The sequence below is a fragment of the Scyliorhinus torazame genome, chromosome 18, assembly GCF_047496885.1.
Source record: "Scyliorhinus torazame isolate Kashiwa2021f chromosome 18, sScyTor2.1, whole genome shotgun sequence".
NCBI lineage: Eukaryota > Metazoa > Chordata > Chondrichthyes > Carcharhiniformes > Scyliorhinidae > Scyliorhinus > Scyliorhinus torazame.
In genome coordinates, this window is record NC_092724.1 from 89,018,060 (window position 1) to 89,032,898 (window position 14,839).

A 14,839-nucleotide genomic window follows, 5' to 3' on the forward strand; every position below is an offset into this window, starting at 1 on the left:
ACAAACTGTATAGTTGATTGTTGGGAAGAATGTTATCCGGGGTGTTTATTTGCTGTGACCTACTTTGATACAAGTTTGAATAAAATGCGTTTAAAAAAAGAGGAGGGAAAGAGTGCTAATGGCAGTCCCCAGAGAGAACAAAAAGTGTGAAAGGCCAAACTAACATCAGAGGGTAAACTGTGACAGATGTAGATGTGGGGGGAGAGGAAGGGGGAAGGAAAGGGGAGAAAGGGTAACGAAAAGTGGATAAGATGGGGGGGGGGGGGGGCGGGGGGTACTCTACAAGCAGTTTGAGGAGGCCACACCATGTGGGAAAGCCAAGGTATATTCCTGGCCTGGGTAGTGCATCCCATCTGCTCAAGCAGCTGTGTCCAAGGCATCCCCCTGCTCTTTAAGTTGACGCCCCTGCCCCACCTGCCTGGTTGATCCCAGGTGGCATGGCCCCTTCACTTCCCTCTCCTTCAGTCCCCCTTGACTGCACCTTGTACCAGACCACCTGCAGTCCCAGAAATGGACACCGCTCCAGGTGGCGCTTTGGTTCTGAAGAACTGCTGGCCTCTGATTGGCTCGCCGATGCTGACTTAGGCACCTGATCCACTTTTAATCGGGCCGGGTCTCCTGGAAATGGTCCACCGTCAAGCCCATTAAATCCAGCCCATTGTATGTGAAGAGATTGAGGCGGATAACACACAGTTTCAATTAAAATTCTTACTTTCCTTTCTATTGCTTCCTATGGATAGATCTGCACATGTAATTTAAATTACAGGTATGTTGAGAATATTCATCTGATGATTCCTTTTGAAGTAATACCTTGAATGTTCCAGGAACATTGGAGATTGAACAAACCTGTAGACGCCGTCCCTCTCCCTCGTTGCGAGATCGATGTAAAAGTTTCTGCTGTGGAAAACGCCATGACTGAACTGTCCAATCATATCACAGAACATCTGCACAGCAGCTTCAACCCACATCTGGAGGCAGAAGTTTCCAAAGGTCAGTAGCTTCATGTCACGGCAACAGGGTGTCCGTCGGTCTATTATGGTGTGGGAGAAGGTTGGCTCTATTCCCTTCTCTATCCCACCAACCACCCCCTACACCACCCGATTTAGTACCTGCTGGGCAGAGGAGGTGGGAAAGGTGGCAGTCTGCTGGTAGTGTGTTTGGGTAGAGGTCAGGACAGGGAAATACAGGCTAAGAATCTTCTGTGACGCCTCGCAGTGGCCAAAGCTGGCATCCACTGCCACAGGTCTGGGGCAAGGCTGCTCGGCTATGGTAGGCTAAAAAGAGATTACCGGAGGAAAATGGTGCTACAAAATAATCAGCAGGTTGTGTGTCTTGAGAAAGATGTAAGCAAGGTGACCTGAGCAGTGCCAGAGTACCCTTATACACTTCCTTAGGATCCCCATTGACGGGAATATTGTTATGGTATCTCTTGAATAACCTCATCACACTGTCTGCACCTGTCCCCACCCCTCAAATTCCCTCTGTCTCCATAAAGCTGGGGGAGGGGTGACTCTTGCTGGGGTGTGGATTCCACTCTGTAATGTAGCCAATGTTCTGAACATCTAGCCCAGCATCACTCAGATGGTTTGGTTTTTATTTTTCATTTCTATTCATGAGACCTTGCAGTGAGCATTTCGACTCTCCCATGTTTCCCTATGTCTCAGCAATCACTACTCTCCATAAAGTTCTTCAATGCTGAATAAACATCGAGACATCTTGAGGTTATGAAAAATGCTATAGAAATGTAAGCCCCTCCCTTTCTTTTGCTTTCTGTGACCCCAGAGAAAGGGCGTTGACACAATGTGGAAGTTTGCGCCATCAAACCGAAGCCTGGTGACACAGGTATCATAATATTTACCAGTATATTATGGTGCAGACACACACACACACACACACACTGATGGACATGCAGTGGGACCAATCAGCATACACAACACCGCAGCCAATCACCAGTGAGCGCACATGCACTATAAAGACAGGGGACAGGAGAGTTCCCGCTCATTCTAGTAGCAGCCAGCTCGGAGCACAGAGCTCACAGCCTGCACACAGACATTCACCATGTGCTAAGTGCATCACCTGGTTAGGACTTGGCAAGGGTCAACAGTTAAAGCTGGTATTGCATTTACCCACCGTTCAAGTATGTTAATATAGTTAACCTTACAATAAATTAGAGTTGCACCACTTCCAGTGTTGGTGACCTGTTTGTGATCCAGAACACCCAACACATCATGGTACAAGGAGTGGTTGCGTACAAGCACTTCTGAGACCCACCTGCAACTAATCAACATTCCGGCATCCTGAAGTATGGAGAACATCAACCCACCGCCGCCGCTCCGCATCGCCGCCAATCTCGGGGTCAATTATACGCTTCCAGCTCTTCCTCGAAGCCACGGACAGGGAGAACGCCTCGGACACCAGGAAGATTGCTTTGCTCCTCTCCACGGCCGGGCAACACGCCATCCACATCTTCAACTCCCTCACATTTGCAGACGACGAGGACAAGACAAAGTACAAGACGGTTCTCCTCAAATTCGATACCCACTTCAGCATAGAGGTCAATGAAAGTTTCGAAAGATACCTTTTCCAGCAGTGCTTGCAGGGTAAGGACGAGCCTTTCCAATCCTTTTTAACACACCCCCGCATCCTTGCGCAGTCCTGCGGCTACGGGCCCACCTCCGCCTCCATGATACGCGACCAGATCGTATTTGGTGTTCTGTCGGACACCCTGCATCAGCAGCTCCTCAAAATTAAGCAACTCACCCTAGCGACTGCCATCGAGACCTTGTCCTGCATGAAAATGCCACCAGCCGGTACTCCCACATACAGGCGGCTGAAACGACGCGGCAAGGTCCCCACGAGGCGGAACGGGTCCAAACAATTGAACACCTCCAAGGCTGCAGCCTAGATGAGGGCGGCCATTTCGCGCGCTTTTCGCGGCCTCCCATGCTTGTACGCGGCAAACGAGGGGACGGTGACGTGGAGGAACGTGATGCGAAGGCGCACACCATGCCGGACCGCACCACGCATGCGCGGTGGCGCAACGAGTGTACTGACGTCACGACGTGCGGCAACTGTGGCTCCGCCCATTTAAAGCGGCAATGTCCTGCAAAATCGCGACAATGCCTACGATGTGGCAGACTTGGCCACTATGCTGCCTGCTGTCGAGCAGCTCAGCCTGCCAATTCGCTTTGCTTCAGCCAGCCTCGCAGGAACGTTCGGGCGATTCAACCCACGTTCACCGAGTCTGATTCCGACTTCCCGCAGATCAGTGACACCGAGGACCCGAGGGAGCCTTTTTGAGTCGCTGTTATAACAAAGAACAGGCTGTCCCCCAATCAAAACCACCAGCCGCTGTCGGTGCACAGCATTGATCCAGACGACGAGTGGTGTGCCACCCTGACGGTCAACCAATCCCAGATACGATTCCGCCTGGACACTGGTGCTTCCGCCAATCTCCTAGCGTGGTCAGACTTTCAGACCCTTGGGGTTAAACCAACCATTCTTCCGTCGACCTGCCAATTAGTGGACTACAATGGCAACGTCATTCCTGCTACCGGTTCATGCCAACTCGAAGTGATGCATGACTCGCGAAAAATCATCCTTCCCTTCGAGATCGTGGGCTCCTTGAAGGACTCTCTGCTAGGCGCACAGGCGTGCAAATTCCTAAACCTCGTTCAACGAGTACACTCTCTCTCTCCAGAGGACACGTCTGCCTTCCAGGATGCTGACTTCAGGGCGCAACTCAATGCCATCATCGACCAGCACCGCAATGTTTTCGAAGACATGGGCACGCTTCCATACACTTACAAAATCCTGCTCAAACAAGACACCACGCCTGTGGTTCATGCACCTCTCAGAGTCCCAGCACCCCTCAAGGAACACCTCAAGCAGCAGCTGCAGGACCTCCAGGACCAAGGAATGCTCTCCAGAGTGACGGAACCAACCGACTGGGTCAGTTCCATGGTGTGCGTAAAGAAGCCTTCTGACGAGCTCCTGATCTGCATTGACCCAAAGGATCTGAATTGCAACATAATGAGGGAGCATTACCCTATCCCCAAGCGCGAGGAGCTCACATGCGAGATGGCTCGGGCCAACATCTTCACCAAACTTGACGCCTCAAAAGGATTCTGACAAATTCAACTAGACAGGTCCAGCAGAAAGCTGTGTACCTTTAATACCCCGTTTGGCAGATACTGCTACAACAGGATGCCGTTTGGGATTATATCGGCATCAGAAGTATTCCACCGGATCATGGAGAAAATGATGGACGGCACTGAGGGAATGCACGTCTATGTTGACGACATCATCATTTGGTCCACCATCCCGCAGGAGCACATATCAGTCGCCTCCAGCGTGTTTTCAAACGAATACAGGACCAAGGCCTTCGCCTCAACAGAGCCAAATGTTCCTTCGGCCAGACGGAACTCAAGTTCCTAGGGGACCACATCTCCTGGTTGGGTGTGCGGCCGGATGCGGACAAGGTGGCAGCCATCACGGCCATGCAGAAGCCAGCGGATAAGAAGGTGCTCCTCCGATTTTTGGGCATGGTCAACTTCCTGGGGAAGTTCATCCCCAACCCCGCCTCCCATACCACAGCTCTCTGGAACCTTGTCAGGAAGACGACAGACTTCCAATGGCTTCCCGCCCACGAGCGTGAATGGGAGGAGCTTAAGACCAAGCTTACCACAGCCCCGGTATTGGCATTTTTTGATCCCACGAAGGAAACAAAAATTTCAACGGATGCCAGCCAATCCGGCATTGGGGCGGTGCTCCTGCAACGCGATGAGGCCTCATCATGGGCCCCCATTGCATATGCGTCACGTGCCATGACCCCCACGGAACAGTGCTACGCGCAGATCGAAAAGGAGTGCCTGGGCCTGTTGACTGGGGTCGACAAATTTCATGATTACGTGTACGGCCTCCCCCAATTCACTGACGAGACCGACCATCGCCCGCTGGTCAACATTATACAAAAAGACCTGAATGATATGACCCCTCGCCTCCAGTGCATTCTGCTTATACTCCGGCGGTACGATTTCCAGCTCCGATACACCCCGGGCAAGGACCTGATCATAGCCGACACTCTGTCCAGGGCAGTCAACACCTCGTGTGACCCAGAGAGGTTCGTCTGCCAGGTTGACTCACATTCGCCGTGAGACTGCGGCTGACCCCCGACTACAGCGTGTCATGCGCCACATGACGGACGGGTGGCTCAAGGGCCAATGCCCGCAATTCTACAATATCAGAGACGATCTGGCAGTAGTCGATGGTGTCCTCCTGAAGCTGGACCGCATCGTGATCCTGCACAGCATGCGCCAGCTCGTTTTGGAACAGCTACACGAGGGCCATCCTGGCGTGGAGAAGTGCCGGCGGAGGGCCCGAGAGGCTGTGTACTGGCCCGGTATCAATGAGGACATCGCCAACGCAGTGCTCAACTGCCCCACCTGTCAGCGGTTCCAGCCGGCCCAACCACGTGAGACCCTACAACCCCACGAGTTGGTCACGTCCCCTTGGTCTAAGGTAGGCGTTGACCTGTTCCATGCACTCGGCAGGGACTATGTTCTGATTGTAGACTATTTTTCATCCGTGCCTGCAAGGAGACCTTTGCTCGTCACGGCATCCCACTCACTGTGATGTCAGACAATGGCCCCTGCTTCGCGAGCCAGGAATGGTCCAACTATACCAGCAGGTACAACTTTGTGCATGTGACATCCAGTCCCCTGCACCCCCAGTCCAATGGCAATGCGGAAAAGGACGTCCACATCGTCAAACGGCTCCTCTGCAAGGCTGCCGATGCAGGATCCGACTTCTACCTCGCCTTGCTGGCCTATCGTTCGGCCCCACTCTCCACGGGCCTGTCGCCAGTCCAGCTGCTCATGGGTTGTACCCTCAGGCCACGGTGCCGTCCATTCACGTCCCAGACCTCGACCACGTTCCGGTCCTTCAGCGGATGCACAGTCTCATGCACAACACAAGGCGGCGCATGACGCTCGGGCGACTGATCTCCCTGATCTGGTGCCGGATGACAACGTCCGCATCCATCTTCCGGAGGGTGGCTGGTCTGCAACTGCTGTGGTTCTTCGGCAGCTGTCTCCCCGCACGTTCCTGGTTCGTCTGCCAGATGGTTCCATTCGCCGCCGCAATCAGCGTGCCCTTCGTCTCGTTCCACGCTCGCTACGTGATCCTCCACTGGTGCCACGCCCTCCTGTTGTCCCCAACCTGGACTATGTGGAGATTCCGAATACTCTGCATCCTCCTCACTCTGCCATGGCCCAGCCCGTTCCTCAGCCGGTGGCTCCTGACCCACCCTTGAGGCGGTCAACCAGAATTCGTCGCCCACCTCAGAGACTTGACTTATGAGTTTTACAATGTTGGGCTCTTTGATCTGTTCTGTTATCCTGTTTCATCGTTCCAGTAGTTTGTATATAGTATTCATTTTGTTGTTGGTGTGACACCCTATTTCTCTGCACCAGGCACCTTCCCGTGTAAATAGATTAGCCTCATGTACATGACGTAACTAACACGCACAAACATAGTCAGGTACATTCACTACACGATATTTATTGTCACGCAGCCACATGTTCTTTATATAAAAGGGGGGATGTCATAATATACACCAGTATATTATGGTGCAGACACACACACACACTGATGGACATGCAATGGGACCAATCAGCATACACAACACCGCAGCCAATCACCAGTGAGCACACATGCACTATAAAGATAGGGGACAGGAGAGTTCCCGCTCATTCTAGTAGCAGCCAGCTCGGAGCACAGAGCTCACAGCCTGCAACACAGACATTCACCATGTGCTAAGTGCATCACCTGGTTAGGACTAGGCAAGGGTCAACAGTTAAAGCTGGTCTTGCATTTACCCACAGTTCAAGTGTGTTAATATAGTTAACATTACAATAAAATAGAGTTGCACCACGTCCAGTGTTGGTGACCTGTTTGTGATCCAGAACACCCAACACATCAACAGGCACATGTTTGCTTGGAACTGAGTGGTAGATTGTGATAACGTGCTTGTTTTGCAACTCGATCCCGAGGTTTGAAAAGCCCCTCGCTCTCTGCCAATTGTATGGTTTCCTATTGAAATGAGCTTGAGGGTTTTTTGGCGAAGTTGACAGTGGACATTTCACGAGGACTGAACCAGAAATTTGGCTCTGAGAAATCAATGTGAGCCTGTGGTGGGCAGTGGGAGATTTCACACTAGGTGGGTCAGAGATTTGGTACTCGAGACTGTCTGTCCACCATATCTGTTGGGATTTTACTCTATTGACAGAGTATCTTAGAATTAGATTATATTTAACTTCATCAGACATCAATACAAAGCTCCTGATATAGAAGAGGGATTATTATTACAGATGATGATTTCCAGCGTTTTCTTATTCTATATCTAAACCTTCAGTGTACCTGTCCAGGGAGTGTTTGATAGGGACAGTGTAAAGGGAGCTTTACTCTGTATCAAACCACGTGCTGTACCTGTCCTGGGAGTGTATGAGGGAGACAGTGTAGAGGGAGCTTTATTCTGTATCTAACCCTATGCTGTACCTGTCCCTGGGAGTGTTTCATGGGGATAGTGTGGAAGGAGCTTTACTCTGTATCTATTCCTGCGCTGGACCTGTCCTGGGAATGTTTGATGAGGACAGTGTAGAGGGACATTTACTCTGCATCTAACGCCATGCTGTACCTATCCTGGAAGTGTTTTGATGGGGACAGTGTAGAGGGAGCTTCACTCTGTGTCTAACCCTGTACTGTACCTGTCCTGGGAGTGTTTGATGGTGACAGTGTAGAGGGAGTTTTTCCATATCTAATCCCATGCTGTACCTGTTCTGGGAATGTTTGATGAGGACGGTGCAGAGGGAGCTTTACTCTGTATCTAACCCAATGCTGTATCTGTGCTGGGAGCGTTTGAAGGGTTAGCGCTCCATTCCGCTGTGTGAACTTCAATTATCCCGAAGAAAAATATAAAAGAAGCGACAAAGAAATAAGTGAATATATTTTGAATTACATTTTCTGTCCTGTACACAGATACTGAGAGATCGATCTCTAGACCACCAGTTATATTTCTTGTGGAAACAAAGCCCGACTCCAGCTGCCAACAGAAAGCAGATTATTTACGATGTATGTATGTGCTGCACATCTGAGTAAGCAGGATGACCAAAATAAGAAGCAATTTAACTGTGGGACCGGGAGGGTATTGTCGGTGGGTGGGTGGGTGGTTGCTAACCATTACAATGGGAGGGCTGCTGGCGAGCATGAGGGTGGGTGGTTTAAAGGAACCAGAAGTTACATCTTATATTGTGGTATCACAACAGCTCCTCTCTCAGCTGATTCAGATTTGCAGTCCTGCTCAAATCATCAACAGAGACTCCCAGGGTCTGTCTCCCAAAAGCTGTCCTGGCAACACAGGACAAAGGGAGTTCCTTGAGGAACATGGGGGAAACAGTCAAAAGAAGGGACAATCCCTGAGAATATGGGACATTTAGTCACCCTGTCTAGGTGTTAAATGTTGGAGAATAATCACACTGCAACTCAACCTCACTAATCAGCAAAGTCCCTTCTCTGATCTTAGTCTGTGCAGAGATACCTGGGGCGTGATTTATCAGCCTCGACGCGCTCGACTTGGTGACGCGATGAGACCATTAAATCAATGAGGCCTCTCGTGATATTAACGATGCTTGAGTCGTCTCGCAAGATTCAACCGAACCTCATGAGACGTCACGATCTGGATCTCGCCCGCGCTGGGTGTGATCCAGATCAGCATATTTAAATGGTCCATTAGGCTAATTTAAATATGAATGCGCTGGATTCTCCCAGAGCCGCTGAACTAACAGTTTTCTCAGCAAGGCCTTGCCCATCACCATTTAATACTGATTCACGCAAACCCGTACCAGGCGTAATGGCATCTGGGGGGTCTCCCTGGGTGGTCCCCTGACTCTCCCCTGGCATGCAGAGGAGAGTGTGGCAGTGTCACTGTGGCAGTGTCAGTCTGGCACCTTGGCACTGCCACCCTGGCACCCCCAACGGAATTGCCAGGGTGCTCACGTGGCAGTTCCAGGGTGCCCAGGTCCTGGGCGGCACTGTCAAGGGTTTGGGCCAGAGAGGGCCATGCCAATGAAAGGGGGGGATGAGCGGGTTTTGAAGGGTGGATATGAAGGGCCTCATAAAGGTTGGGGTGGGTTAAGGATGGGGGTCCTGAAGAGGGGGTATGAAAGAGGGGATAGGGAGCCCTGTAAAGGGTGGGGAGCCGTCAGCGACCACATGGAGGGGTTTCCTCATTTGGGGGGGTGGCGTAATGTGCATGTATGCGGGGGGTGACATTGCTCATGTGTGGGGGACCCACTTAGAGACTATGGCACCCTTTCAAAATGGCGCCCCGATCTCTGAGGAGCTGACCTTGCTGGCGACTTCAGCTCCCCTTGCTGAAAAAAGTGTGGACTGGACTGGGGAGAAACTCCCCAAGGCCCCAAAAAATGACAAAGTGTGCGATTTACCTGCCAAGTCCTGCCGGAATGTGACGGTGGAGCCGGTAAATCTCGCGAGAGGCCTCTACCGAGATTTCCTATGCTCGTTAAACTCGCAAGATCGAATGAAATCTCACGAGACGTCGCGATCTGATTTGCATTGTTAAGTGTGCAGTTAGGCACACGTAACTATGTCCATGCAAGAACTAACCAGCCCCCGAGACAGAACTAACCAGCCCCCGAGACAGAACTAACCAGCCACCGAGACAGAACTAACCAGCCCCCGAGACAGAACTAACCAGCCCCCGAGACAGAACTAACCAGCCCCCGAGACCTATCAGGCTCGCTGAGGAGACCTCAAATGGGCACCGTTTAGCACGGCACTCCACAGATGGGAACCAGGAATGGCACTTGGGAGGGTCTCCCAGGTGATCGGAGATCCCTGGGGGGTTGGTGTCTGGGAAGGGCGGCACCCTGGCACTGCTGATGCCATCTGGACACCATGGGACCTCCAACCTGGCACTCTGACAGTGTCACCTGGGCACCTGGGCACTCTGACAGTGTCACCTGGACACTCTGACAGTGTCACCTGGGCACTCTGACAGTGTCACCTGGGCACTCTGACAGTGTCACCTGGGCACTCTGACAGTGTCACCTGGGCACTCTGACAGTGTCACCTGAGCACTCTGACAGTGTCACCTGGACACTCTGACAGTGTCACCTGGACACTCTGACAGTGTCACCTGGGCACTCTGACAGTGTCACCTGAGCACTCTGACAGTGTCACCTGGACACTCTGTCAGTGTCACCTGGACACTCTGACAGTGTCACCTGGGCACTCTGACTGTGTCACCTGGGCACTCTGACAGTGTCACCTGGGCACTCTGACAGTGTCACCTCGGCACTCTGACAGTGTCACCTGGACACTCTGACAGTGTCACCTGGGCACTCTGACTGTGTCACCTGGGCACTCTGACTGTGTCACCTGGGCACTCTGACAGTGTCACCTGGGCACTCTGACAGTGTCACCTCGGCACTCTGACAGTGTCACCTGGACACTCTGACAGTGTCACCTGGACACTCTGACTGTGTCACCTGGGCACTCTGACAGTGTCACCTGGGCACTCTGACAGTGTCACCTGGACACTCTGACAGTGTCACCTGGGCACTCTGACAGTGTCACCTGGGCACTCTGACTGTGTCACCTGGGCACTCTGACTGTGTCACCTGGGCACTCTGACAGTGTCACCTGGGCACTCTGACTGTGTCACCTGGGCACTCTGACTGTGTCACCTGGGCACTCTGACAGTGTCACCTGGACACTCTGACTGTGTCACCTGGGCACTCTGACAGTGTCACCTGGGCACTCTGACAGTGTCACCCAGATACCACCGTGGCACTGCCTGACTGGCAGGGGCACTGCCAAGGTGCTCAGGTGGCATTTTGCCCATGCTGTGGATCAGGCCCGAGGATGCCTTGCCCGTATGAAGTGGGGTGCGGGGCGGCCCGATGACCCCCAGCAGTAAGTTGGGGTGTTGCGGGAGTCAGGTTGTCGTGTCCAGGGATTGAGAGATGGCGCCTCAATCTCTTGCTACATTGACAAGCGGAGCTCCTCCGTACAGGAAATAAAAGTAAGTGTGGCCTCGGGGGGGCGTTCCCATTTGAGAGCGGGGTCGTTCTCGGCATTAGAAGCATCAAGAATGACCCTGCTAAATCCTAAACAGCACTCTTTAGTTTTGTTAAATTGCGCCCTCGGTGTGTTGAATAACGGTGTGGATCTCGTCCAAAAAGCCGGCGGGAAACACGCTGCCAAATCCACCTATAATCATACTTAGAAATGTTTTGGTTGAATTCCGTCCCTGGTCTCAGTTAATGCACCATCCAGGATGGTTCACTTTGCCTCAGTATTGTTGTGCTTTCATCGGAACTGGAGTTCCATTCCTGAATGCTAATCAATGTCTCCCCCTGGTGTTGGAAGGAGCTCAGTGTCTCCCCCTGGTATTGGAAGTAGCTCATTGCCTCCCCCTGTTGCTTGAAGGGTTCAGTGCCTTCCAATCTCAGTGTACACCCCCAACCCCTCGCTGCTGGAAGGACCTCAGTGTCTCCTCCCTGCTGCTGGAAGAAGCCCAGATTTCTTGTGCGGTGGGCCCCTGGGATTCTCTGCCTTGCCAGCCAGCCAATGGGGTTTCCCATTGTGGGGCAGCCTCACGCCATCGGGAAACCCCCGGCCTGCCGGCAAAATGGAGATTCCCGACAGCGGAGGATCCAGCCCAATGTCTCTAACGATCTACTCCCCAGGGAACCTTCTTTATATAAACAAATTTCCATTCGCCAACTTCAGGTAAACAATATACACGGTTGGAATGAATGATGATCTTACTTTCACGATGCTTTATTTGCACCCTTGTAGCCAGTGTCTGCTGTTAAACCAGGACTTCTTAAAAAACATGACTGCAGCAGTCACACACTAACCCAGAGTTTTAACCCTTCCTGCACCAAATACACATAACACAATATATCTGAAATTCTCACATTCATTACACATATATTTGTATTTTGAGCTTCACATTCCCATCTATCCCTGATAACCTTTGATTCCCTTGCTTAAACAAAAATCTATCTACCTCCACCTTAAAAATATTCAATGAACCCACCCCTATTACCTTCGGAGGAAGAGAGTTCCAAAGGTGTACAACACTGTGAGAGAAATTAAAATCTCCTCATTCAACTGGAATACTATGCGCAGTTTTGGTCCCCTTACCTAAAAAGTAACATTGGAGACAGTCCAAAGGACATTCACCAGGTTAATTCCTGGGATGAGAGGGCTGTCCTATCAAGAGAGACTAAATGGTCTGGGTCTGTATTCCTTGGTGATTAGAAGAGTGAAGGGCTTGACATGGTAGATGGTGAGATGTTTTCACTAATGGGAGAGTCTCTAACAAGAGGACATAGCTACAAGATAAAGGGCGGTCATTTAAAACTGAGGTGCGGAGAAATTTCCTCTCACAGAGGATGGTTATCTCTGGAATTCTCTCCCCCGGAGGGTGGTGGAGGCTGGATCATTGGAAGTATTTAAAGTGGAGGTGGATAAATATTTGATAGATCGAGGAACAGAGGGCTGTGGGGAAATGGCACAGAAAGGAATTAAGGACTTCCGGTTGCGGCAATGACCAGCTAAGCCGCACGTTTCGGCGGCTCCAGCTCGAACGGACCTTCGGGCTCTTTTAAGAGCCCCACCGGGGAATTTTTTCGGGACGAAACCTGGTGTGGGGTGAGACAACAGGGAGTCCCCCCCAACGAAAAAGAAAAATATCGGCAGCGGCGGCCAGATCGTGAAGAATCCTCGAGGACAGGGGCAGAAGAAAAAAGGAGCAAGGTGGCGGCGGAGAGAGCCCAGGCGACATGGGGGCCGGACCAAGACAAATTTCTGAGACGGTGTGTGGAGCTGCTTAAGAAGGAGGTGCTGGCCACGATACTACAGGCAATTGAGGGGCTTAAGGAGGCACAAAAGACCCAGGAGATGGAGCTCCGCGTGGTGGAGCAGAAGGTGACGGACAACGAAGACGAGATCCTGGGCCTGGCGGTCAAAACGCAGACGCACGAGGCGCTCCACAAAAAGTGCATTGAAAGGATTGAAGTCCTAGAAAACAGATCACGGAGAAAGAACCTTCGGATCCTGGGTCTCCCCGAGGGAGTGGAAGGAGCGGACGGCGGGGCTTACGTGAGCACGATGCTACGCTCGCTAATGGGAGCTGAGGCCCCCTCGGGCCCCTTGGAAGTGGAAGGGGCTCATCGGGTCCCTGCGAGGAGACCAAAGGCGGGAGAACCACCTAGGGCAACGATCGTGCGATTTCATCGCTTCAATGACAGAGAGGTGGTTCTGAGTTGGGCCAAAAAGGTACGAAGTAGTAGATGGGAGAATGCGGTGGTACGGGTGTACCAGGATTGGAGTGCGGAGGTGGCGAGAAGGAGGGCGAGTTTTAATCGAGCCAAGGAGGTGCTACACAAGAAGAAGGTGAAGTTCGGGATGCTGCAGCCGGCGCGACTGTGGGTCACGCACCAGGAGAGGCATCACTACTTTGAAATGGCGGAAGAAGCATGGACCTTCATTAAAAACGAGAAACTGGATCAGAACTGAGGGACTGATGTTAGAGGGGAAATGACAATGGCGATGTATATAGAGATGTAAATTGGGGAGGGGGGGACACTAAGAAATGTGGGCGCCGGTGGGGGGAAGAAGAGACATAGGCGGAGGATGGGGAATGGGAGTGGGGCGGCAGAGGGAGCTGCACCACGAGGGGCGGGACGGCTCTAGAGAACACGGGGCTTATTGTTCTTGTTCCCGCGCCAGAAAGATGATGGCGGGAAGATAGGCGCAAGGTAGATGGGAGTTCCCCACACGGGGGGGTCAAGGAGAGAGCGGGAGAAGCCGGGGTCAGTTGAAGTCAGCTGACTTTCGGAAGCAATATGGGGGGAGCAATCATGCTAGATGGGGATCTAGCAGGGCGGGGGGGGGATAACTGGGTTGCTGCTGCAGAAATCAAAGAGGAACTGGTAAAAGAAAGGGTGGTCGGGGCTGGAATGCGCCGCCTGGGGAACGGGTGGGTGCGCGGAACCGGGACGTGGGACTGGCCTAGAGAGGGTGATGGCTAGTCAACACGGGAAGGGGGCATGTAGCCCCCCAGTTCTGCTGATCACATGGAACGTGAGAGGCCTAAATGGGCCGATTAAAAGGGCCCGAGTGTTCGCGCACTTGAAAGGACTGAGGGCAGACATGGCTATGCTTCAGGAAATGCACCTGAAGGTGGCGGACCAAGTTAGGTTAAGGAAAGGATGGGTGGGACAGGTGTTCCACTCAGGGCTGGGTGCAAAGAACAGAGGGGTGGCCATACTGGTGGAAAAACGGGTGTCATTCGAAGCTAGGAACACTGTAGCAGACAGCGGAGGCAGATATGTGATGGTGAGTGGCAGACTGGAGGGAATGGAGGTCGTGTTGGTTAACGTATATGCCCCGAATTGGGATGATGCAGGATTTATGAAGCGGATGCTGGGACGTATCCCGGACCTGGAGGTAGGAAACCTGAAAATTGTAGGGGACTTCAACACCGCGTTGGACCCAGGGTTAGATAGATCTAGATCTAGGACCGGAAGAAGGCCGGCAGCGGCCAAGGTGCTTAGGGGGTTTATGGACCAAATGGGGGGAGTGGATCCGTGGCGATTTGTTAGGCCGAAGACCAAAGAGTTCTCCTTCTCCCATGTTCACAAGGTGTATTCCCGGATAGATTTCTTTGTTTTGGGAAGGTCACTGATCTCGAGGGTGGAAGGAACTGAGTATTCAGCCATAGCTGTTTCAGATCATGCCCCAC

The 14,839-nt window shown here is 52.2% G+C and overlaps 1 protein-coding gene across 2 annotated transcripts in view; it reads left to right on the forward strand.

Moving 5' to 3' along the window:
- The window catches only part of LOC140395360 (E3 ubiquitin/ISG15 ligase TRIM25-like), a 68,962-nt gene that overhangs the window by 47,860 nt on the left and 6,263 nt on the right, over positions 1-14,839 (forward strand). The window contains exons 4-5 of one of the 2 annotated variants that reach the window (XM_072483015.1): positions 825-990; positions 8,038-8,153. In XM_072483015.1, coding sequence (XP_072339116.1) covers positions 825-990; positions 8,038-8,153 — 282 coding nt within the window. The remainder of the gene's footprint in view (positions 1-824; positions 991-8,037; positions 8,154-14,839) is intronic. The other variant, XM_072483014.1, reaches the window with a different exon arrangement.